Genomic DNA, 20,956 nt, shown 5'->3' on the forward strand with positions numbered 1-20,956 from the left:
ATCTCAGCTCACTGCAAGCTCCACCTCCCAGGTTCAAGAGATTCTCCTGCCTCAGCCTTCTGAGTAGCTGGGATTACAGGCACTCACCACCAAGCCCAGTTAATCGTATTTTTAGTAGAGACAGGGTTTCAACATGTTGGTCAGGCTGGTCTAGAACTCCTAACCTCAAGTGATCTGCCTGCCTTAGCCTCCCAAAGTGGTGGGATTACAGGCATCAATCACTGTGCCAGCCTTGCATAATAATTTTCTTGAACTAAAATTTGGGATTAGGCCAAACATGGTGGCTCACACCTATACTCCCAATCACTTTTAGGAGTCAGAGGCAGAAGGACTGTTTGAGCCCAGGAGTTCAAGACAGCCTGGGGGACATAGCTAGACCCCACCTCTACCAAAAAATCAAATATCAGCTGGGCGTGGTAGCATGTGCCTGTTGTCCCAGCTACTCAGGAGGCTGAGGTGGGAGGACTGCTTAAGCCTGGATAGTCGAGGCCGCAGTCAGCTGTGATCACACCACTGCACTCCAGCCTGGGCTACAAAGCAAGACTCTTATTAAAAACTAATTAATTAATTAAAAATTAGAGATTAGAGAATTTTAGTTAAGTTAAATAAATAAAATAAAAAATAAGATTACAGATTAAAGGATTTTAGTTAAGTTAAATGTATTAAATCAAAAAGTATTCCATTTTTCCATTCACAAAGTGCTGTGTTTTTTCATTCAAGTCTTCTTTCAAGCCTACCAATACATTTTTACAATTTTCTTAAAATAGGTAACATATATTAAGATTGTTCTTAGATGTGTTATAATTTTGTGGAGAAGTTAATTTCTTATTGTTTTTCTAATTCTTTACTATTAGTATGTAGGAATGCTATTTACGTGGTAATTTTATAATCTCACATATCAAGAAAATTTTTTATTATAATATTTTTAATTTTAAAATTTTTAATTATAAAATTACCACACAAAAACTCTAAAAATAGAAAAGGTATATACCTTATTCAATAATGTTCAAAACATTCAGAGAAGATTTGGGTCATTATGAAAGGCTACACAGAAAATCATGTGATTTTAATTCAGTGTTTACATATGAGTTAGTTACACACTCAAACTCTTGTCACTGATGCATTTTCATCTAATTTTTCCCATAATGAGAGAGAAGGAGACGCATTGGTGACTGCAATAGGGCCACCTCCCTCAAATTACGTTGCTCTCTATGACCCACCCTAAATCTCCCAGTTCAAGCTAATCATTGACAGAGCTTTACAATCACAAGCTTTTACTGAAGCTTTGATAAGACAGTCCAGCAGTTGGTGGCAAATGAAGCCAGGCTGTGCGGCAGGATCTCCAGGGAATGAATGGATTTTCCTCAGCACCGATGAAATGACCATACGCTATAGGAATACAATGTCCAACGGGGGACTGCAAAGATCTGTCATCCTGTCAGCACTTATTCTGCTACAAGCTGTGACTGGATTCTCTGGAGATGGAAGAGCTATATGGTCTAAAAATCCTAATTTTACTCCGGTAAATGAAAGTCAGCTGTTTCTCTATGACACTTTCCCTAAAAACTTTTTCTGGGGTGTTGGCACTGGAGCATTCCAAGTGGAAGGGAGTTGGAAGAAGGATGGAAAAGGACCTTCTATATGGGATCATTTCGTCCACACACACGTTAAAAATGTCAACAGCACGAATGATTCCAGTGACAGTTACATTTTTCTGGAAAAAGACTTATCAGCCCTGGATTTTATAGGAGTTTCTTTTTATCAATTTTCAATTTCCTGGCCAAGGCTTTTCCCCGATGGGATAGTAACAGTTGCCAACACAAAAGGTCTCCAGTACTACAATACTCTTCTGGACGCTCTAGTGCTTAGAAACATCGAACCTATAGTTACTTTATACCACTGGGATTTGCCTTTGGCGCTACAAGAAGAATATGGAGGGTGGAAAAATGATACCATAATAGACATCTTTAATGACTATGCCACATACTGTTTCCAGACGTTTGGGGACCGTGTCAAATATTGGATTACAATTCACAACCCATATCTAGTGGCTTGGCATGGGTATAGGACAGGTATCCATGCCCCTGGAGAGAAAGGAAATTTAGCAGCTGTCTACACTGTGGGACACAACTTGATCAAGGTACTGTACAGCTAGCTTCTTATTATAGCTTCAGAAAACACTAAGATATGTACCTTCTGCTTCAGCAGTTCTCTTCATTGAAATCCAGGCAACTGATTTTAGGCTAATTCACAAGATCTATCCTCAAATTTCGTATTTCGATTAGTGTATGTTTTATTTATCTAAGCTATTTTTAATGTATTAATCCAAATAGTTTCTTCAAAAATTGCACTTTGAGGCTATTTTTAGGTCTATAATTACACACTACAGTGTGAAAATATAAGCTTACCTTCATTCTGTGGGAAAACAGTGCTTTATAAATTTGATTGTTGGAATCCTTTTCTGACAACATGCAATCATTTCAGAATTATCTTAAGGCACAACCATTTAAAGTATGTATTTGTTGTTAAGCACAGCTAACTTAGCTAATAAGTAAATAAAGTAAGTAAATAAGCAAGCTAAATAAATGTTAACTAACTTATGCATATCAAATACAGAAATTTAAATATGCTTCACATTTGATTTTATTTGTGTTACACAGCGAAAAAGAGAAGATTAATTGTTCTGGGAGTTAAACACATTTTTCCCATAAAAACTGGGAAGAATGTGCTCTACTAAAGCAATTTCCAAGCAGTATATTTCAAAAGCTAGAGATTATGTTGAGAAATGTTAAAATTAGTAAAATGATAGTGAAAATGCAAGCAAAATAATAGGTGATACTTACTGAGTACTTATTACGTACCGCAGACTACATTAAGTATTTTACAGGCATCGTCAGAGTTGATCCTCTTAACAGCTTTATGAACTAGTCTTATTATTATTCTCATTTTAAATATGAGAAAACCGAAGCTTAATGAGGTTAAATAATTTTCCCAAGGTTAAGCAGTAAAATACAGCTGTTGTGGACACGAAATTTTTTAAATGACAACATAAGTAACACTAACTGTCTTCATTAAGAATGTTTTGAAAAGAAGACTCTTTCAGGAATTTTCCAGAGATTTAGCCTCACATTGAGGCTAATATCTAGAATTGGATTTAACTTTTTGAGTCAAATAGTTTACTTAGGAAAAATACATTATTCTAAACACGTCATATTTTAAAAATGAAAAAACTTTATCAATACAATTTTATAATGTGCTACAAAAAGTAATTGAATTATTAATAATCAAAAGCTAAATATACAGAAATAAAAAAACATAAAGCAACATAAAATAATTCCATGTCTAAATTTGTACATACAAAAATATCTGCTACCACTTCGTTTCTTTTTGAAATTCCTGGATTATTACACATGTGTATTATACTATGGTTTCAGACACATCTGCGCTTGCAGTAAACAGACTGCATTATGATTTCAAGGTCATTTTCACATCTTTGAATAGAGTTGTATATAGAACATATTAATGGGTGGGTACACTGTGATTTGACAAAATAAGACCTTGAAGGGTAGAAATTGTATAGGTATTTAATAGTTATCAAGATAATGCATACAAAAATTAGAAAAATATTCCTTTCATTTAGTCCTTTTAATTATTATTATTATTATTATTATTATTATTATTTTAGATAGAGTCTCACTCTGTCACCCAAGCTGGAGTGCAGTGGTGTGATCTTGGCTCACTGCAACCTCTGCCTCCTGGGTTCAAGTGATTCTTCAGCCTCAGCCTCCTGAGTAACTGGGACTACAGGCATGTGCCACCATGCCTGGTTAATTTTTGTATTTTTAGTAGAGACGGAATTTCACTATGTTGGCCAGGCTGGTCTTGAACTCCTAACCCCATGATCTGCCCACCTCAGCCTCCCAAAGTGCTGAGATTACAGGTGTGAGCCACTGCGCCCGGTCAGTCCTTTTAACTATTAAAACAATCCATGCTTATGCACATTTAAAAATATCAGATTGTACCAATGGATCTAAAGTGGAAAAGTTAAATCCCTCTCCCTCTCTCCACCTGATAATCCCAGGCCAAGGACAGTACTGTTAATAGTTTCTTATACATTCTTTTTAAAGTTTTCTATGCAAATACATGCATGAATATGTTTATTTAATCTTTGTATGAAGAAAAATATTCTAAATTGTTGAAAAGTCATTACCTGGAAAAATGTCAGCAATTAGAGTTTTCATGAAAAACGTATTTTAAGGATCAATTTAAAGCCTTAAAATTGGCTGATAAGAATAAACAGGCAAAAAGCTTTAACTAACAGATACTGCTTCCAAACTCAGCTGATAAACTGACATATTTTCAGATGTTTTTCATTTTCCTCTAATTTAAGAGAATCTCTGCCTTTAACACAAATTACCACTTTCTGATAGTGAGATAAATTTTATTCTTTAAATGGAGGGATATGTTTTTCAACTATTGTGTTTTCCAAATAATGTTTTTATTGCCTTAATATTTCTAAATCACTAGACTAAATAAATGGTGTGAGGGGTCCTTGAAATCACTCAGAAAGTGAAATACAAGGCATGACCCAGTGACTTATAGCACTAAAGAAATCTTGCAATGATTTGGTAGCCTGAGGTGAACTTGTTTTTCCCACTTGTCCCCTTGCTATCTTGACTTTCATGTAGAAAACATAAATCTGATATTTTATGTTGCAATGAAGTCTTTCTTCCTTATCCTGCCCCCTTGTGACCCAGAAGAAGCATTCTTTAGGAATAGTTTTTAGACTGAAAACATTTATTGAGCTACACAAGCCTAATATAAAACTGAATTCCGTGGGGGGTGGGGGGTTATGGACCCCTTCATTCCCCTCTTCTCAGATAGAGAAAATATTTCATAGTGGCTATTGGGGCCTTTTTGTTCCAGAATGATCTGGAAAACTCCATCTCGGTTTGAAATGTCCCTGTTTGGAGGAAACCTGAATGGTCCAGAGGGTCCCAAGACTGACTTGCAATTTAGATTTCACTTTAGTGCAGATCTAGGGAGTACCTTAATGCAAGTCTAAGACTCGGGCCAAAAATTTCCATAATCACACCTACTAATGGGTGCTTCAACTCTAAGTTTTTAACAGTATTTGAAATAGAATGAGGATGGATTTTTTTGGCTTGGCCATTTTTAAGCAAGGTAATCATCACTTTAAATATCATCTATAGGCCGGGCACAGTTGCTCATTTCTGTAATCCCAGCACCTTGGAAGGCCAAGACTGGAGGATCGCTTGAGCCTGAGTCAAGACCAACCTAGGCAACATAGCAAGACCTCAATCTCTATTTAAAAAAAAAGAAAAAATAAATAATATCTATATATTCTAAGTGAACTAATTCAAGAATGGAAAACCAAATACCATATGTTCTCTCATATAGTGGGAGCTAAGCTATGGGTATACCAAGCTTATGTATGTACAGAAGGATATAATGAACTTTGGAGACTCAGAAGTCTCCAAACCTTGCCAGGTAACTATTATGCTCATCTTACAGTGCGATCTTTTGAACATGCATCATATTGCTCCCCTATGTAAAATCCATTACTGGCTCCCCCAAGTTTTGGGGATAAAGTCTCAATTTTTCACCAGGACCTTTGAGACACAGTTCCCAGCCTCCTTCCTGGCTACTCTCCCATCCTCTTGTACTTTATGTTCTATCATAACACACTACTGCCAGTGTCTCAATCTCTCCTTACTATTCCTCTCCACCCAGCCTCAACGATCCCGCTCTGTCTAGCTAAACTGTCGTCTTTACTTCATGATGGTCACCACCTCCAAGTTGTTCTTGCCCACTTAGGGTTTAAGTGCCCCTACTGTGGGCTCCCGTAAGATAAGCTTGTTTCTAGCATAGCACTCACACGATATGATACTTTTCCATCTCCCCAACTAGACTGAGAGTTCTTTCAAAGGAGAAACAATTTTATTTATTTATTTATTTAGACAGAGTCTCTCTGTTGCCAGGCTGGAGTGCAGTGGTGCAATCTCAGCTCACTGCAACCTCCACTTTGCAGGTTCAAGCAATTCTCCAGCTTCAGCCTCCCAAATAGCTGGGATTATAGGCATTCACCACCACGCCCAGCTAATTTTTGCATTTTTAGTAGAGACAGGGTTTCACCATGTTAGCCAGGATGGTCTCGATGTCCTGACCTCATGATCTGCTCACCTCAGCCTCCCAAAGTGCTGGGATTACAGGTGTGAACCACTGTGCTTGGCCAGGAGAGGCAATTTTTAAATTTGCCTTTATGTTCTCAGCACGTAGCACAGAATATTTGTACGTTAGGTTTAAATGTTGGTTAAATGAGTGGTTTAGGACTTTTTTTTTTTTTGAGACGATATTTCGCTCTCGTTACCCAGGCTGGAGTGCAATGGCGCGATCTCGGCTCACTGCAACCTCCGCCTCCTGGGTTCAAGCAATTCTCCTGCCTCGGCCTCCCGAGTAGCTGCGACTACAGGCGTGCGCCACCATGCCCGGCCAATTTTTGTATTTTTTAGTAGAGATGGGGTTTCACCATGTTGGCCAGGATGGTCTAGATCTCTTGACCTCGTGATCCGCCCACCTCAGCCTCCCAAAGTGCTGGGATTACAGGTGCGAGCCACCACGCCTGGAGAATGGTTTAGGATTTCTATCTTAAATCCTGTAATCAAAAACCAATCTCAAGTTCAGTCTTCATATTTCATTGCATCATTGCAAACTGTTGAAATATTACTTATATTAATTGAATAGTATATTAGAACGTTTTTGGTGGCAAGTGACAGAAATCTAATTTAAATTGGCTTAAGCAAAAAGGGGCAATTTCCTGGCTCAGTAACGAGACCACAGGGAGGACTGGGCTCAGTAACCAGGAAGGCCCTTTATGTCCGTCTCTCACGTCCATTTCTTCTTTGGGTTATGTCATTTTTTCCTTTATAGAGGAAAGATTTTTCTCTCCCAAGTTTAGTTTTTCAAATCCCAGAAATATATTTGGCTTATTCAGCAAAACCGCAAGGGTTCACATTAGTAAAGGCAGTAATGTCTGTTTTCATTTTATTTTTTAATCAATAAATACCTATAATAATTTAAATTTGTACATTTCCCTTTTAGAATGGAACATTTGAGAGTCTCTGAGTAAACATGCACAGAGGTTTGGGAAGGTGAGTTTGCTCATGAGATGATAACTCATTCTGTTTATTACTCCACTAAATATTGCCAAAGCTGGGCACAGTTGCTCATGTCTGCTGTAATCCCAGCACTTTGGGAAACTGAGGCAAACAGATAGCTTGAGCCCAGGAGTTTGAGAACAACCTGGGCAACATAGTGAAACCTTGTCTCTACAAAAAATAAAAAATCAGCTAAGAGTGGTGGCACATGCCTATAGTCCCAGCTACTTGGGAGGATGAGGTGGGAAGATCACTTCAGCCCAGGAGGTCGAGGCTGCAACGAGCTGTGATTGTGCCACTGCACTCCAACCTGGGTGACACAGCAAAACGCTGTCACAGGAAAAAAGACCAAAACCAAAAATAAAACCAAACAAAAAGTACTGCCAGCTTCCATGACAGTTTTGACTATTTCATGATTTTAAAACCTTTATCTTTTACTAGTCATATTGGATTGAGGGAAAAATGTTATCTTTCATAGATAAATACTGTTTACATAGTACAAAGATCTCTCAAACCTGGTCACTATTGACATTTGGGGTCAGATAATTCTTTGCTCTGGTGGGCTGTCCTGTGCAATGCAGGAGTTTAGCAGCATCTAAACTCTACTCACTAGGCAGTAGCTCCCCCATTTTCAGTGTTGTGACAACCAAAAATGTCTCCAGACCTTCCCAAGTGTCCCCAGGCAGTCATAATTCCTCCCCCTCGCTCCACTCTTGAAAACCACTGACTTATTCTATGGTAGACAACTGGTTAAAGACATGAAACACCGGGCTGGGCCCCGGGGCTCACGCCTGTAATCCCCACACTTTAGGAGGCCAAGGTGGATGGATCATGCGGTCAGGAGTTTGAGACCAGCCTGGCCAACATAGTGAAACCCTGTCTCTACCAAAAATAGCTGGGCATGGTGGAGCACACCTGTAGTCCCAGCTACTCAGGAGGCTGAGGCAGGAGAATTGCTTGAACCCAGAAGGCGGAGGTTGCAGTGAGCCAAGTTCTCGCCATTGCACTCCAGAGTGGGCAACAGAGCGAGACTCCGTCTCAAAAGACATGAAGCACAAAGAACAAGGACACTGACATATAACCACTATGAGGTGCATAAAAATGATTATTTTACACAATTGCCTCAAGCAGATCTTCACCAGATCTATAAGCTGCATACAGAAATTCAAAATTAATGTACAGCCTATTCTGTTTTTTAGAAAAGAAACAGTGCTTTTAAAATGTTAAAAGAGGGCCGGGCACAGTGGCTCACGCCTGTAATCCTAGCACTTTGGGAGGCCAAGGTGGGCAGATCACTTGAGGTCAGGAGTTCAAGACCAGCCTGGCCATCATGGAGAAACCTCATCTTTAAAATAAATTTTTAAAAAAATGTTAAAAGAGGAAATATATTTAATCATCAACATGATTATATCTAGTTTGGCTTTTCACATATCAAAAATAAAGACTGTCCCTCCTGCCTTTGCCTTATTTGTGAAATACTTGAAAGAGCTGCCCCCAAACCATTTTTCTTATATTAACTATTAGTTATTCATAAAGAAAACATTAAACTTACTTTTTAAAAAAATTTGTTCTTGGGCCGGGCACAGTGGCTCATGCCTGTAATCCCAGCACTTTGGGAGGCCGAGGCATGTGGATCACGAGGTAAAGAGATCGAGACCATCCTGGTCAACATGGTGAAACCCCATCTCTACTAAAAATACAAAAATTAGCTGGGCATGGTGGTGCGTGCCTGTAATCCCAGTTACTCAGGAGGCTGAGGCAGGAGAATTGATTGAACCCAGGAGGCGGAGTGTGCGGTAAGCCGAGATCGCGCCATTGCACTCCAGTCTGGGTAACAACAGCGAAACTCCGCCTCAAAAAAAAAAAAAAAAAAAAAAAAAAAAAAAAAAAATTTGTTCTTTTTTAAAAAGCGAAATTTGGCTCACACCTATAATCTCAGCACTTTGGAAGGCCGGGGTGGGTGGATCATGAGGTGAGGAGTTTCAGACCAGCCTAGCCAAGATGATGAAACCCCGTTTCTACTAAAAAAAAAAATTAGCCGGCATAGTGGTAGGCACCTGTAATCCCAGCTACTCGGGAGGCTGTGGCAGGAGAATCACTTGAACCCTGGAGGTGGAGGTTGCAGTGAGCTGATATTGAGCCACTGCACTCTAGTCTGGGTGACAGAGTAAGACTCCATCTCAAGCTGGGTGCAGTGGCTCACGCCTGTAATCCCAGCACTTTGGGAGGCCGAGGCAGGTGGATCACAAGGTCAGGAGTTCGAAGACCAGCCTGGCCAAGATGGTGAAACGCCGTCTCTACTAATAATACAAAAATTAGCTGGGCGTAGAGACGGGTGCCTATAATCTCAGCTACTCAGGAGGCTGAGGCAGGAGAATCGCTTGAACCCAGGAGACAGAGGTTGCAGTGAGCTGAGATCGTGCCACTGCACTCAAGCCTGAGCGACAGAGCAATACTTTGTCTCAAAAAACAATAATAAAATAAAAATACAAAAATTAGCCAGCCACAGTGGCAGGCACCTGTAATCTCAGCTATTTGGGAGGCTTGAACCTGGGAAATGGAGCTTGCAGTGAGCCGAGATTTTGCCACTGCACTCCAGCCTGGGTGACAGAGCAAGACTCTGTCTCCGGGGAGGAAAAAAAAAAGCAAAATTTAAGAATTCAATCAAAATGTTACATAAGCAATTTTTATCCATTTTTGATGCTATAACATTGTGTTCCACAAAGTTTGTTGTGAAACCAGGGCAGTGGTTTGTTTGTTTTCTTTTTTGAGAAGGAGTGATTCTCATGCCTCAGCCTCCCAAGAAGCTGGGATTATAGGCATGGGTCACCACTCACAGATAATTTTTGCATTTTCAGTAGAGATGGGGTTTCATCATGTTGGCCAGGCTGGTTTGGAACTCCGGGCCTCAGGTGATAGACCCGCCTCAGCCTCTCAAAGTGCTGGGATTACAGGCGTGAGCCATTGCACCTGGCCAGAGTTTGGTTTTTTATGTATCACTTTGTGTTCTATTTCTCTGATTTTTTTGTTTGTATACATATCTATGTATCTCTAAGTATCATTATGTACTATTATTTACTAAAATATTTTTCTTTTAGAAATATATTTTGAGGCCAGGTGCAGTGGCTCATGCCTATATTCTCAACACTTTGGGAGGTCGAGGCAGGAGGGTTGCTTGAGCTCGGGAGTTCAAGGCTGCAGTGAGCTGTGATCCTGCCTCTGCACTCCAGCCTGGGTGACAGAGGGAGACTGCAGCTCTAAAAAAATAAAAAATAAATAACTTCTTAAAAATATTTAACTCATAGAATGCTTTTCCTTATTACATAATGAAAATAATTTAAATGATGTACATTATTTATTAGATGATAAAATGCCCAAATTTATGGTATGTATTATTAGCATTTTAAATATTTATTTATTCTATGAATATTCTAAATTTATTTTAAAAAGGCTTAAAATATAACATTCAGTAAAATATATTTATATAAAATAAAATACATGTCAACACTTTTTACATTTTTTTATTACCACACACAAATGATGAAATGACATTTTAAATTCCTCATGGATTTAAGAGATTGCCTAATACTGTGAAAGAGGCTTTCAGGATAAGATATGTTAGGAAACCCTACTCTAGGTCAAGGCCTCGCCAACTTTTTTCTGAGCCTGGGATAAAACTGGATTTCTTCCCCATTTTTCCACTTATTTGAGTAACTTTGTCCTAACATTTCTTGGCGTAATTCCTTCACAGAAGCTCACACAATGCTGGACACGTGTTAGGCATTCAATGCATAATGAAATTGATTACTTTCAATTTAAGGAAGATCTACTTTGTTCCAGAACGGATTTAAACTGGTAACAACAACAAAAAAATGGATTGCACGCACGCACACACACACACACACACACACACACACACGCATAAACATTAGTCTTTTCATAACATGCAAATCAATTAGATATATCTGTTTCTTTAAAATATTGGACATTAAAAACCCATCTTGAACCAAGCTGCAGAATTTTGATGACTATTAAAACTCAGTGATGTGTTATTTATGAGGGTTTATTATATTATTGTTTCTATTTTTGCGTATCATGACAATTTTCATAATTAAAGTAAAAAATAAGTAACATAAGAAGGTAAAGAGAATATTTCACATTTAAAAATAAAAGACGTTTTTCAACAAGAAACTAAAAAAAAAATTATAAAAGAAAACAAAACAACCATCTTCATACAGTTATCTTCTTAAAGGCTCTGTTGAAATTCTTGAACAAAATTTAGTATTTAAACTGCAAAACGAAGGGTCAGCCAAAATGACTCATTCCTGTAATCCCAACACTTTGAGAGGCTGAGGCAGGAGAATCACTTGAGTCCAGGAGTTCAAGATCAGCTTAGGTAACATAGCAAGATCTCAGTCTCTACAGAAAATAAAAATAAAAATCAGCCAGGCATGGTGGCATGAGCCTGTAGTTTCAGCTAGCGGGGAGGCTGAGGGAATCAAGCCCAAGAATTCAAGGTTAAAGCTATGATGGCACCACCGGACTCCAGCCTGGGTGACAGAGTGAGACTCTGTCTCAAAAAGTAAATAATAAAACTGCAAAAACAGCCATGAAAATGCCACCGTTCGCATGATTAATAGCTAAGCCTTCTTTGCCAACAGACTGATGTAACTGCTTTCTTGAACACGAAGAAGGCTGCAGTGTTTCTTAGGCATATTTAAATAAACAAAATGTCTTTTTTTTTTCTTTTTTCTTTTTACCAGGGCCTCAGACGTAGATGGTTGTTTGAACAAAATGTCATTTTTAAGACTCTTCTGCCCAATCCCCCACCAATGTCTTGAAGATGAAGTGTAATATTTTGAAAAGGAAATACTAGTAGACTTTTTAGCTTGTCTTGGTTATATAGAAGCAAAATCTTCAAGGATTATCTGAAATTATTTTCTTTCATTGAAAAAAATGAATTTTTTAAAACTCCCTTGGTAAAGTAGGGTTTCAAAATAATAATATATCATAATTAATTTGTGCTAAGTCTTATAGCTAAAAAATTAGCCAAGCTTTTTTTTTTAACAAAGGATGGAAGAAAGAAGGTTAAAACAAACAACAAAACCTGTTACTTTCTGCCTTCCATGATTTTCCCCTCCCACATTAAAAAAAAAAAAAAAAGTGTGTTTTTTAAGAACAGAGAATGGTCTGAATTCTTAAAGTGAAGGACTGAGACAATTATTACAGGTAACATTTTGACATTCTATCACATTCTTTTAAATTATTATTATAAGAATTTTTAGGCTCGGTATGGTGGCTTATGCCTGTAATCCCAGCACTTTGGGAGGCCGAGGTGGGTGGGTCACAAGGTCAGGAGTTCGAGACCAGCCTGACCAACATGGTGAAACCGCATCTCTACTAAAACATAAAAAAATTAGCCAGGCCTGGTGGCATGCACCTATAATCCCAGCTACTCAGGAGGCCAAGGCAGGAGAATCACTTGAACCCAGGAGATGGAGGTTTGCAGTGACCCTAGATCGTGTCACTGCACTCCAGCCTGGGCAACAGAGCAAGACTTTGTCTCAAAAAAAATAATAATAATTTTTATTGCATACGTACTGTAATGTCAGAAACATACTAGCTACCTGTAATATATTATCTCATTTAATTCCCACATCAGCTCTGCCAGGTAGATGTTCTGAAACTCAACTTATAATTGATGAAACTGAAGCCCAGAGAAATTTGCCCAAGGTTACATAGCAGATAAGTATCAAAGCCAAAATTAAAGTCTAGTCTGTGTGATTCCAAGCTAGCAAGATCTAATGACATAAATCAGCTGCCCTGCTTCAATGAAAAAAACAATTTACAGCTTCAAATCCCATGTTTGTCACTTGTTTTGATACTGTCTCAACAGATATTTTACTTCTCTTTGCTTATTAAAAGACCAAAACAATCTATCTGGGTGTTTAATTTGTCCATGAAATCTATGAACCATTTATCCCCAACTCATATATTAAAAAACTGGGTTTTTCATTTGTTCCCATGATTTTAATTATTTGCTCAAAATTTAGCGTCCTATCACTTATGTATGCCTTTGGCAATATCTTTTTTTTTTTTAGGGGTCTCGCTCGGTCGCCCTATGCTGGAATGGTGCAGTGGTGCAATATCAGCTCACTGCAACCTCCACCTCATGGGTTCAAGCAATTCTCCTGCCTCAGCCTCCCAAGTAGCTATGACTACAGGTGTGAGCCACCATGCCAACTAATTTTTGTGCTTTTAGTAGAGATGGAGTTTCGCCATGTTGCCCAGGCTGGTCTTGAACTCCTAACCGCAAGCAATCTGTCCACCTTGGCCTCCCAAAGTGCTAGTATTACAAGTGTGAGCAACTGTGCCCAGCCATATTATTTAGAGTTAGCACAGTTCTTCATATGATTAGCTAATGCATGGTACCAGCATATAAAGCCAACCCATCTCCATCAGAATCTAAGACACCTCTAACAAAATAGAGTATAAGAAATACTGATCTTCATCTGTCAACTTGATTTAAAAAAAAAAAAAGAAAGAAATACTGATCAGGCCGGGCATGGTGGCTCATGCCTGTAATCTCAGCACTTTGGGAGGCTGAGGCAGGCAGATTACTTGAGGTCAGGAGTTCAAGATTAGCTTGGCCAACATGCTGAAACACTGTCTCTACTAAAAATACAAGTTAGCTGGGTGTAGCGGTGCAAGCTTGAAATCTCAGCTACATGGGAGGCTGAGGCAGGAGAATTGCTTCAACCTGGGAGGCAGAAGTTGCAGTGAACCAGGATCACCCCACTGCACTCCAGCCTGGGTGACCGAGACTCTGTTTCTTTTTCTTTCTTTTTTTTTTTTTTTTAATAATGTCATCTCATCTTTTTAGATACTCTGTTTCTAAAAAAAAAAAAAAAGAAAGAAAGAAAAAGGAAATAACAAACACGTTAAAACTATTATTATTATAGATGTTTTTAACTAAGTTTGATAAATTAAGAAAACTGCTTGTGGCGATTGCCAAAGAGAGTTTCCATAACCAGAATACCATTGTTAGTTATAAGAGTCCTGTAAAAAAAAATATTTTTAGACTACAACTGGTATTCTAGAGAGCAATATTTACTTTTTCTAACCATTAAGCAGAAAAAGTTATACTTCAGTAAATGATTAACAAGAGTTTAAATAAATGTAATTATAAATGCTCAGAGAATAATATTGTGATCCTATTTAAACAGCTTGATTTGATACGAGTACTCTCACAACATGGAAAATTAGACCCAAATGGAGATCATAAAATATTTTAAATAATGGAAACAGAGCTGGACATTATGAAACTATGAACTGGGGAAAACTTTACACGACTTTATAAGTCATTTAATAACAGAAAAAGTTTTGCTGAGAAAACTCAGCATTAGAAAATAGCCTATTGTAGGCTGGGTGCGGTGGCTCACACCTGTAATCCCGGCACTTTGGGAGGCCCAAATGGGTGGATCATTTGATATCAGGAGTTCAAGATCAGCCTGGCCAACATAGTGGAACCCTGTCTCAAAAATACAAGAAAAATAAGCTGGGCATGGTGGCGCGTGCCTGTAATCCCAGCTACTTGGGAGGCTGAGGCAGGAGAATCATCTGAGCCCGAGAGGTAGAAGTTGCAGTGAGCCAAGATCTCACCACTACACTCCAGCCTGGGCGACAGAGTGACTCCATCTCAAAAAAAAAAAAAATTAGCTGGGCATAGTGGCGGGTGCCTGTAGTCCCAGCCACTCAGGAGGCTGAAGCAGGAACCCGGGAGATGGAGGTTGCAGTGAGCCAAGATGGTGCCACTGCACTCCAGCCTGGGCGACAAAGCAAGACTCCATCTAAGGAAGAACAAAATCTATTTTAAAACAAAAATGTGTGATTAAAACTACTGAACATTAACAATTCTGTTGCTGAAAAGTAGTAGGGAAGCTGAGAATAGACCAGAACCTTCTAATTTACTGGTCAGTGAAGAGTGAATCACAGAAGTAATTAAAGCAATCCTTGGTTGATCTAGTAGTGTTACTTGAAAATGTTTTTTGATAAACTTGAGGTTGGTGAAAGCCAGGATCTTTTAGTATTTGGGGGAGTTCATTGCTTGGGTCATATCTTGACCAGAGATTACATGACCAAAGTCTTAAGTAAAGGGCCAGGGTCTACTGTTACGGGTTTTTCTTTCATGTTAATAATTATAATCCATTACTCCTCCTTACATTGTTTTGAACATCGATGTATTTTTTTTTCTGCCGCCGCCGCCTCCTCCCATCAACGTATTATTATAGACAACAAAATATTCCTTAATATAGAATGAAATTCAGAGTAGCTGAACTTTATATTTAAGTCTGTTTTTTCCTTTGAGAATTTTGGAAGTGGGAGAAGATGAAGAGTGATAGCCTAGAACAATTCAAGTCACTGACAGGAACTGTTTCAACCAACACCCTTGACTTTTTTTTTTTTCCAAGATAGGGTCTTATTCTGTTGCCCAGGCTGGAGTGCAGTGGCACGATCATGGCTCACTGCAGCCTCAACTTCCTGGATTCAAGCGATCCTCCTGCCTCCGCCTCCCGAGTAGCTGGGACTACAGGCACCCCCAGCTAACATTTTTAGTTTTTGTAGAGACGAGGTCTGGCTCTTGTTACTCAGACTGATCTTTAACTCCTGGGTTCAAATGATCCTCCCACTTCAGCCTTCCAAAGTGCTGGGATTACAGGTATGAATGACCATGCCCAACCTAACTTTTTTAAATTATAAAAATAATGCATTTGTATTGCAAAACATTCAAACAATATAGAAAGACATTGTTAAAAATAAAGGTTCTATTTTTCCTTACTCCCTAACCCCACACCACGGAAGTAACCACTGCTAGCAATTTGTTCAATGTCCAATTTTTTTCTATGTATATGTATACATAAACATATACATATATTGTGATTTTTGAATCATATTATTACATTTAGTTTCAGTTATTTCTGAATAATCAAAATGTAGAAGCATACTATTTTTATATCACTCATTTCTGTATTTTCTCCTGTTAGACATCACAGGTCACCCGAAGGCAGGGTCTACCTTGTTTTCCTAAATGTCTATTACAGTGCCTTGTATTTGTTAAATAAATGTTTGTAGATGTGAATAATCAAAGTAAATGGATGAAGAGTGTCAAAAGGGATAAAATAATAGCCAGAGGTTGAAGGAAACTTAGACAAATAAAAATGACTTATCTAAACATGTTTTTGCTAATGTATATAACTTTGTGTAATGAACAGAATGAAACATAAGGTAATGCTGATGAGTTCTCCATTTGAGTTCTCCATTTTGAGTTCCGAGGGGCGCCCCAGTCAAAACCATGACTCCGGCCGAGCACGGTGGCTCATACCTGTAGTCCCAGCAGTTTAGGAGGCCGAGGTGGGCAGATCACTCAAGGTCAGGAGTTCAAGACCAGCCTGGCCAACATGGCAAAACCCCATCTCTACTAAAAATACAAAAAAAAAAATTAGCTGGGCTTGGTGGCCCGTGCTTATAATCCCAGCTACTCCGGAGGTTGAGGCAGGAGAATTGCTTGAACCTGGGAGGTGGAGGTTGCTGTGAGCTGAGATCCCAGGCTGGGCAACAGAACGAGACTCCATCAAAAAAAAAGGGTCTCACTGAGTCAACCAGACTGGAGCTCAGTGTCGATCAGCTCACCGCAACCTCTGCCTTCCAGGCTCAAGCAATTCTCCTGCCTTAGCCTAAGTAGCTGGGATTACAGACATGTGCCACTACCACCTGGCTAATTTTTGCATTTTTAGTAGAGACAGGGTTTCACCATGTTGGCCAGGATGGTCTGGAACTCCTGACCTCAAATGATCTACCCACCTTGGCCTCCCAAAATGTTGGAATCACGTGCCTGGCTGCCTCTGTTTCTTAGAGGCTTTCTCAGCCTACTGTCCCTTGGTTTTATGACATGTCTCTTACATACCCCTTGGATTTTCACAGACTGTTCAATCACCTTTGGATCTATGGTGTAAAAGTGTGTTTTAAAGGCACATAATTTAATTTGCATGATATCCTGGAATGACAGTGAACTAGAAAGCTGAAGGACTTAGTTCTACTTCTAGCTTTGCCACTAACTGACAACTTGGGCAGATCATTTATTTGGGGGAGAGAGAGGTTCAGCTTCTTCATCTATAATAGAAAAAACTTAAAAATTGAACAAAATGATCTCTGAAGTCCATACTCTACCTCTAATTGGCAGGCAAGAGCACATGGAGTGATACAGCCTGGGCCTGATTCACCTTGCACAAGTTACCTAACCTCTCCACCTTCTGGTTTCCTCTCCTCTAAGTGGGAATGTTCACAGTACACACATAGCACCTGGAACAGTGCCCAGCACATTTGGTACTAGATATGTGTTAGCTCTTATTACTACTTATATTATTCAATTTCTTTCTTTTTTTCTTTTTTTAAGGACAGAGTTTCACCATGTTGGCCAGGCTGGTGTTGAACTCCTAACCTCAAGTGATCCACCCGGCTTGGTCTCCCAAAGTGCTGAGATTACAGGCGTGAGCCACCATGCCCGGCCTATGTTATTCAATTTCTATGGCTCTTATTTCCATCACTCTTCTGTTATATTGAGTTATGAAAATCACTCATCTCGGCTGGGCGTGGTGGCTCACGCCTGTAATCCCAGCACTTTGAGAGCTGAGGTGGGTGGATCACCAGGTCAGGAGTTCTAGACCAGCCTGGTCAACATGGTGAAACCCCATCTTTACAATAAAAAATAAAAAAATACAAATTTTTAAATTTTAAAATTAAAAAAAAAAAAGAAAATCACTCATCTCTAAGGACCATTTAATTATTGCTGGGTTGAATGCCGTGCTGTTATAAATGCTATTTAAACAAGCATCTCTGCCCTTTCAGTCTAATTTTTTTTTTTTTTTTTTTTTGAGACAGAGTCTTGCTCTCTCACCCAGGCTGGAGTGCAGTGGTGTGATCTTGGCTCACTGCAACCTCCACCTCCCAGGTTCAAGCGATTCTCCTGCCTCAGCCTCCCGAGTAGAGTAGCTGGGACTACAGGCATGTCCCACCATGCCTGGCTGATTTTTGTTTTTTTGTTGTTGTTTTTTAAGAGATGGGGTTTCACTGTATTAGCCATAATGGTCTCGATCTCCTTACCTTGTGATCCACCCACCTTGGCCCCCCAGAGTGCTGAGATTACAGGCATTAGCCACCACACCCAGCTGATTTTTGTATTTTTAGTAGAGACGGGGTTTCACCATGTTGGCCAGGCAGGTCTCGAACTCCTTACCTCAAGTGATCCGCCCATCTCAGCCTCCCAAAGTGCTGGGATTACAGGCGTGAGCCACTGCACCTGACTTCAGTCTAACATTGACAATGGTGTAAAGATCACCATTCACAGGGAAGACAGTCCAGCACAGTGGGTGGTCTCTGAGGGATTCATTTAGCCTCTGACATCAGTGAGGAAAACAATCCAATGCCAACATTACTGGTTTTAGGAGAGAGGTGCATAGAGAAGTACACAAAAATGTTACACATAGAAGTGCTGTGCTAGGCACTTAGACAACTAACGGTTTTCTGAACACCCCACATTTGCTGACAAGTTCTCCATGACCTCTCTAGATGATACTGAATTCCAAAGGTATATAGGTATTTTTCTCTCATTATACAATTGTGGAATGTGGTACCCTCATTCTAGGACTATTTAGCTCTTTTAATAACCAAGTACAGGGCTGGGCGCGGTGGCTCATGCCTGTAATCCTAGCACTTTGGGAGGCCAAGGTGGGTGGATCACCTGAGGTCAGGAGTTCAAGACCAGTCTGGCCATCATGGTAAAACCCCATCTTTAAAAAAAAGAGAAAAAAAAAAAAAAAAACAAGTACAGCAGAGAGAAAATAGAATTTTAAAATAATATGTCAAATGGTCTTTCCCCAACAGCTTCAAAATTTAGAACTGGCAGGACACACAGAAAGCAGGCTAGTGTAGTAAAGTGGGTTCAAAGCCCAGCTTTGCAACTGTAAACTTCAATTTCTTTCCTTTTTTTTTTATCCTACTAGCTGTCATGCAGATGGATTTTTTTTTCAATTTCTTTTCTAAAATGAGAAAAATAAGACTTGTCTTGCAGAAGCTGTATTATCAACAGTGTACACCAAGTAACCAACAAACTAGCTGATCCATAGTGGGCATTCATTCAACAAATCTTCTAGGCCAGGCCCTCCCCTGGACATCTGTGTGGACAACTGTGAACACAGTAGATACAGTCAGTCTCTGCCCTCAAGAAGCTAATAGGCCTGGTGTGGAGCCATAATGCATGAGCCTGAGACTTTTACAATAGGGGGAGGGATCCTTTTTTAAACATAAAAAAAAAAAAATTGGCTGAGCGAGGTGGCTCACACCTGTGATCCCAGCACTTTGGGAGGCTGAGGCAGGTGGATCACAAGGTCAAGAGATAAAGACCATCCTGGCCAACATGGTGAAACCCCATCTCTACTAAAATACAAAAAAATTAGCCAGGCTTGGTGGTGCGTGCTTGTCCCAGCTACTCCAGAGGCTGAGGCAGAAGAATCACTTGAATCAGGAGGCGGAGGTTGCAGTGAGTCGAGATGGCGTCACTGCACTCCAGTCTGGTGACAGAGCGGGACTCCGTCTCAAAAAAATAAATTTTAATGTAGACAAAAATCAGTACAAAAGTAAATATTTGGCCAGGTACAGTAGCTCAGGTACTTTGGGAGGCCAAGACAGGAGAATTGCTTGAGTTTGAGACCAGCCTGGGCGACATAGCGAGACCCTGTTTATACAAAAATATATTAAATAAATAAATGAATATTTATTTAGAATGAGAAAAACATCATAATAAATTACTATAGACATTTTTTTTTTGAGACAGGTCTCATTCTGTCACCCAAGCTGGAAATGCAGTGGCACAATCAAGGCTCATGGCAGCTTCGACCTCCCTGGGCTCAGGTGATCCTCCCACCTCAGCCTCCTGAGTAGCTGGGAATACAGATGCACACCACCATGCTTAGCTAATTTTTGTATTTTTTGTAGAGACAAGGTTTTGCCATGTTGGCCAGGCTGGTCTTGAACTCCTAGACTCAAGTGATCCACCAGCCTCGGCTTCCCAAAGCACTGGGATTACAGACATTAGCTACCACACCCAGCACAATAAATTACTATAGTCTTGGAGTCCTTTTTTTCTAAAATCTCTTTAGAGAATTTGCCAGAACTGCTCACCTAGAAATGCTTCCGATTGCAACTAGCCTCCCCAACCACCCAGGGCATTTCTAGGGACCTAGGCAAGAAAGGAGTCCTGAGGCTAACACTCCATTAGGCTCACAGTAAATCTGACTTTGCTGCAGCCCCTTCACATGATGGCTCTTGTTTTTATTATTATAATAATTCGTAATCTCCTTGGTGGGTGTGTTTTTTTTGAGACAGAGTTTCACTCTGTCACCCAGGCTGGAGTGGAGTGCAGTGGTGCAATCTTGGCTCACTGCTCCTGAGTTCAAGAGATTCTCCTGCCTTAGCCTCCCAAGTAGAGTAGCTGGGACTACAGGTGCATGTCACCACACCCGGCTAATTTTTGTATTTTTAGTAGAGACGGGGTTTCACCATGTTGGCCAGGCTGTTCTCGAACTCCTGACCTCAGGTGATTCACTCGAATCAGCCCCACGAAGTGCCAGGATTACAGGTGAGAGCCACCATGCCTGGCCTCCATGGTGGTTTTTATACTGACTATCTGTATTCCTAAATCCTGAGGAAAGGCTTCAAGTCAC

At 39.8% G+C, this 20,956-nt stretch overlaps 1 protein-coding gene across 1 annotated transcript in view; it reads left to right on the forward strand.

Annotated features, from left to right (window-relative positions):
* Positions 1 to 1,295: 1,295 nt before the first annotated feature.
* KLB (klotho beta) overlaps positions 1,296 to 20,956 on the forward strand; it is a 41,251-nt gene continuing 21,590 nt past the window's right edge. The window contains exon 1 of the mRNA XM_012474882.3: positions 1,296 to 2,140. Within this exon, the coding sequence (XP_012330305.2) occupies positions 1,316 to 2,140 (825 nt within the window). The 5' untranslated portion in view covers positions 1,296 to 1,315. The remainder of the gene's footprint in view (positions 2,141 to 20,956) is intronic.

The sequence above is a fragment of the Aotus nancymaae genome, unplaced genomic scaffold, assembly GCF_030222135.1.
Source record: "Aotus nancymaae isolate 86718 unplaced genomic scaffold, 86718_ANA_hifiasm-v0.15.2.pri h1tg000006l, whole genome shotgun sequence".
Classification (NCBI taxonomy): Eukaryota; Metazoa; Chordata; class Mammalia; order Primates; family Aotidae; genus Aotus; species Aotus nancymaae.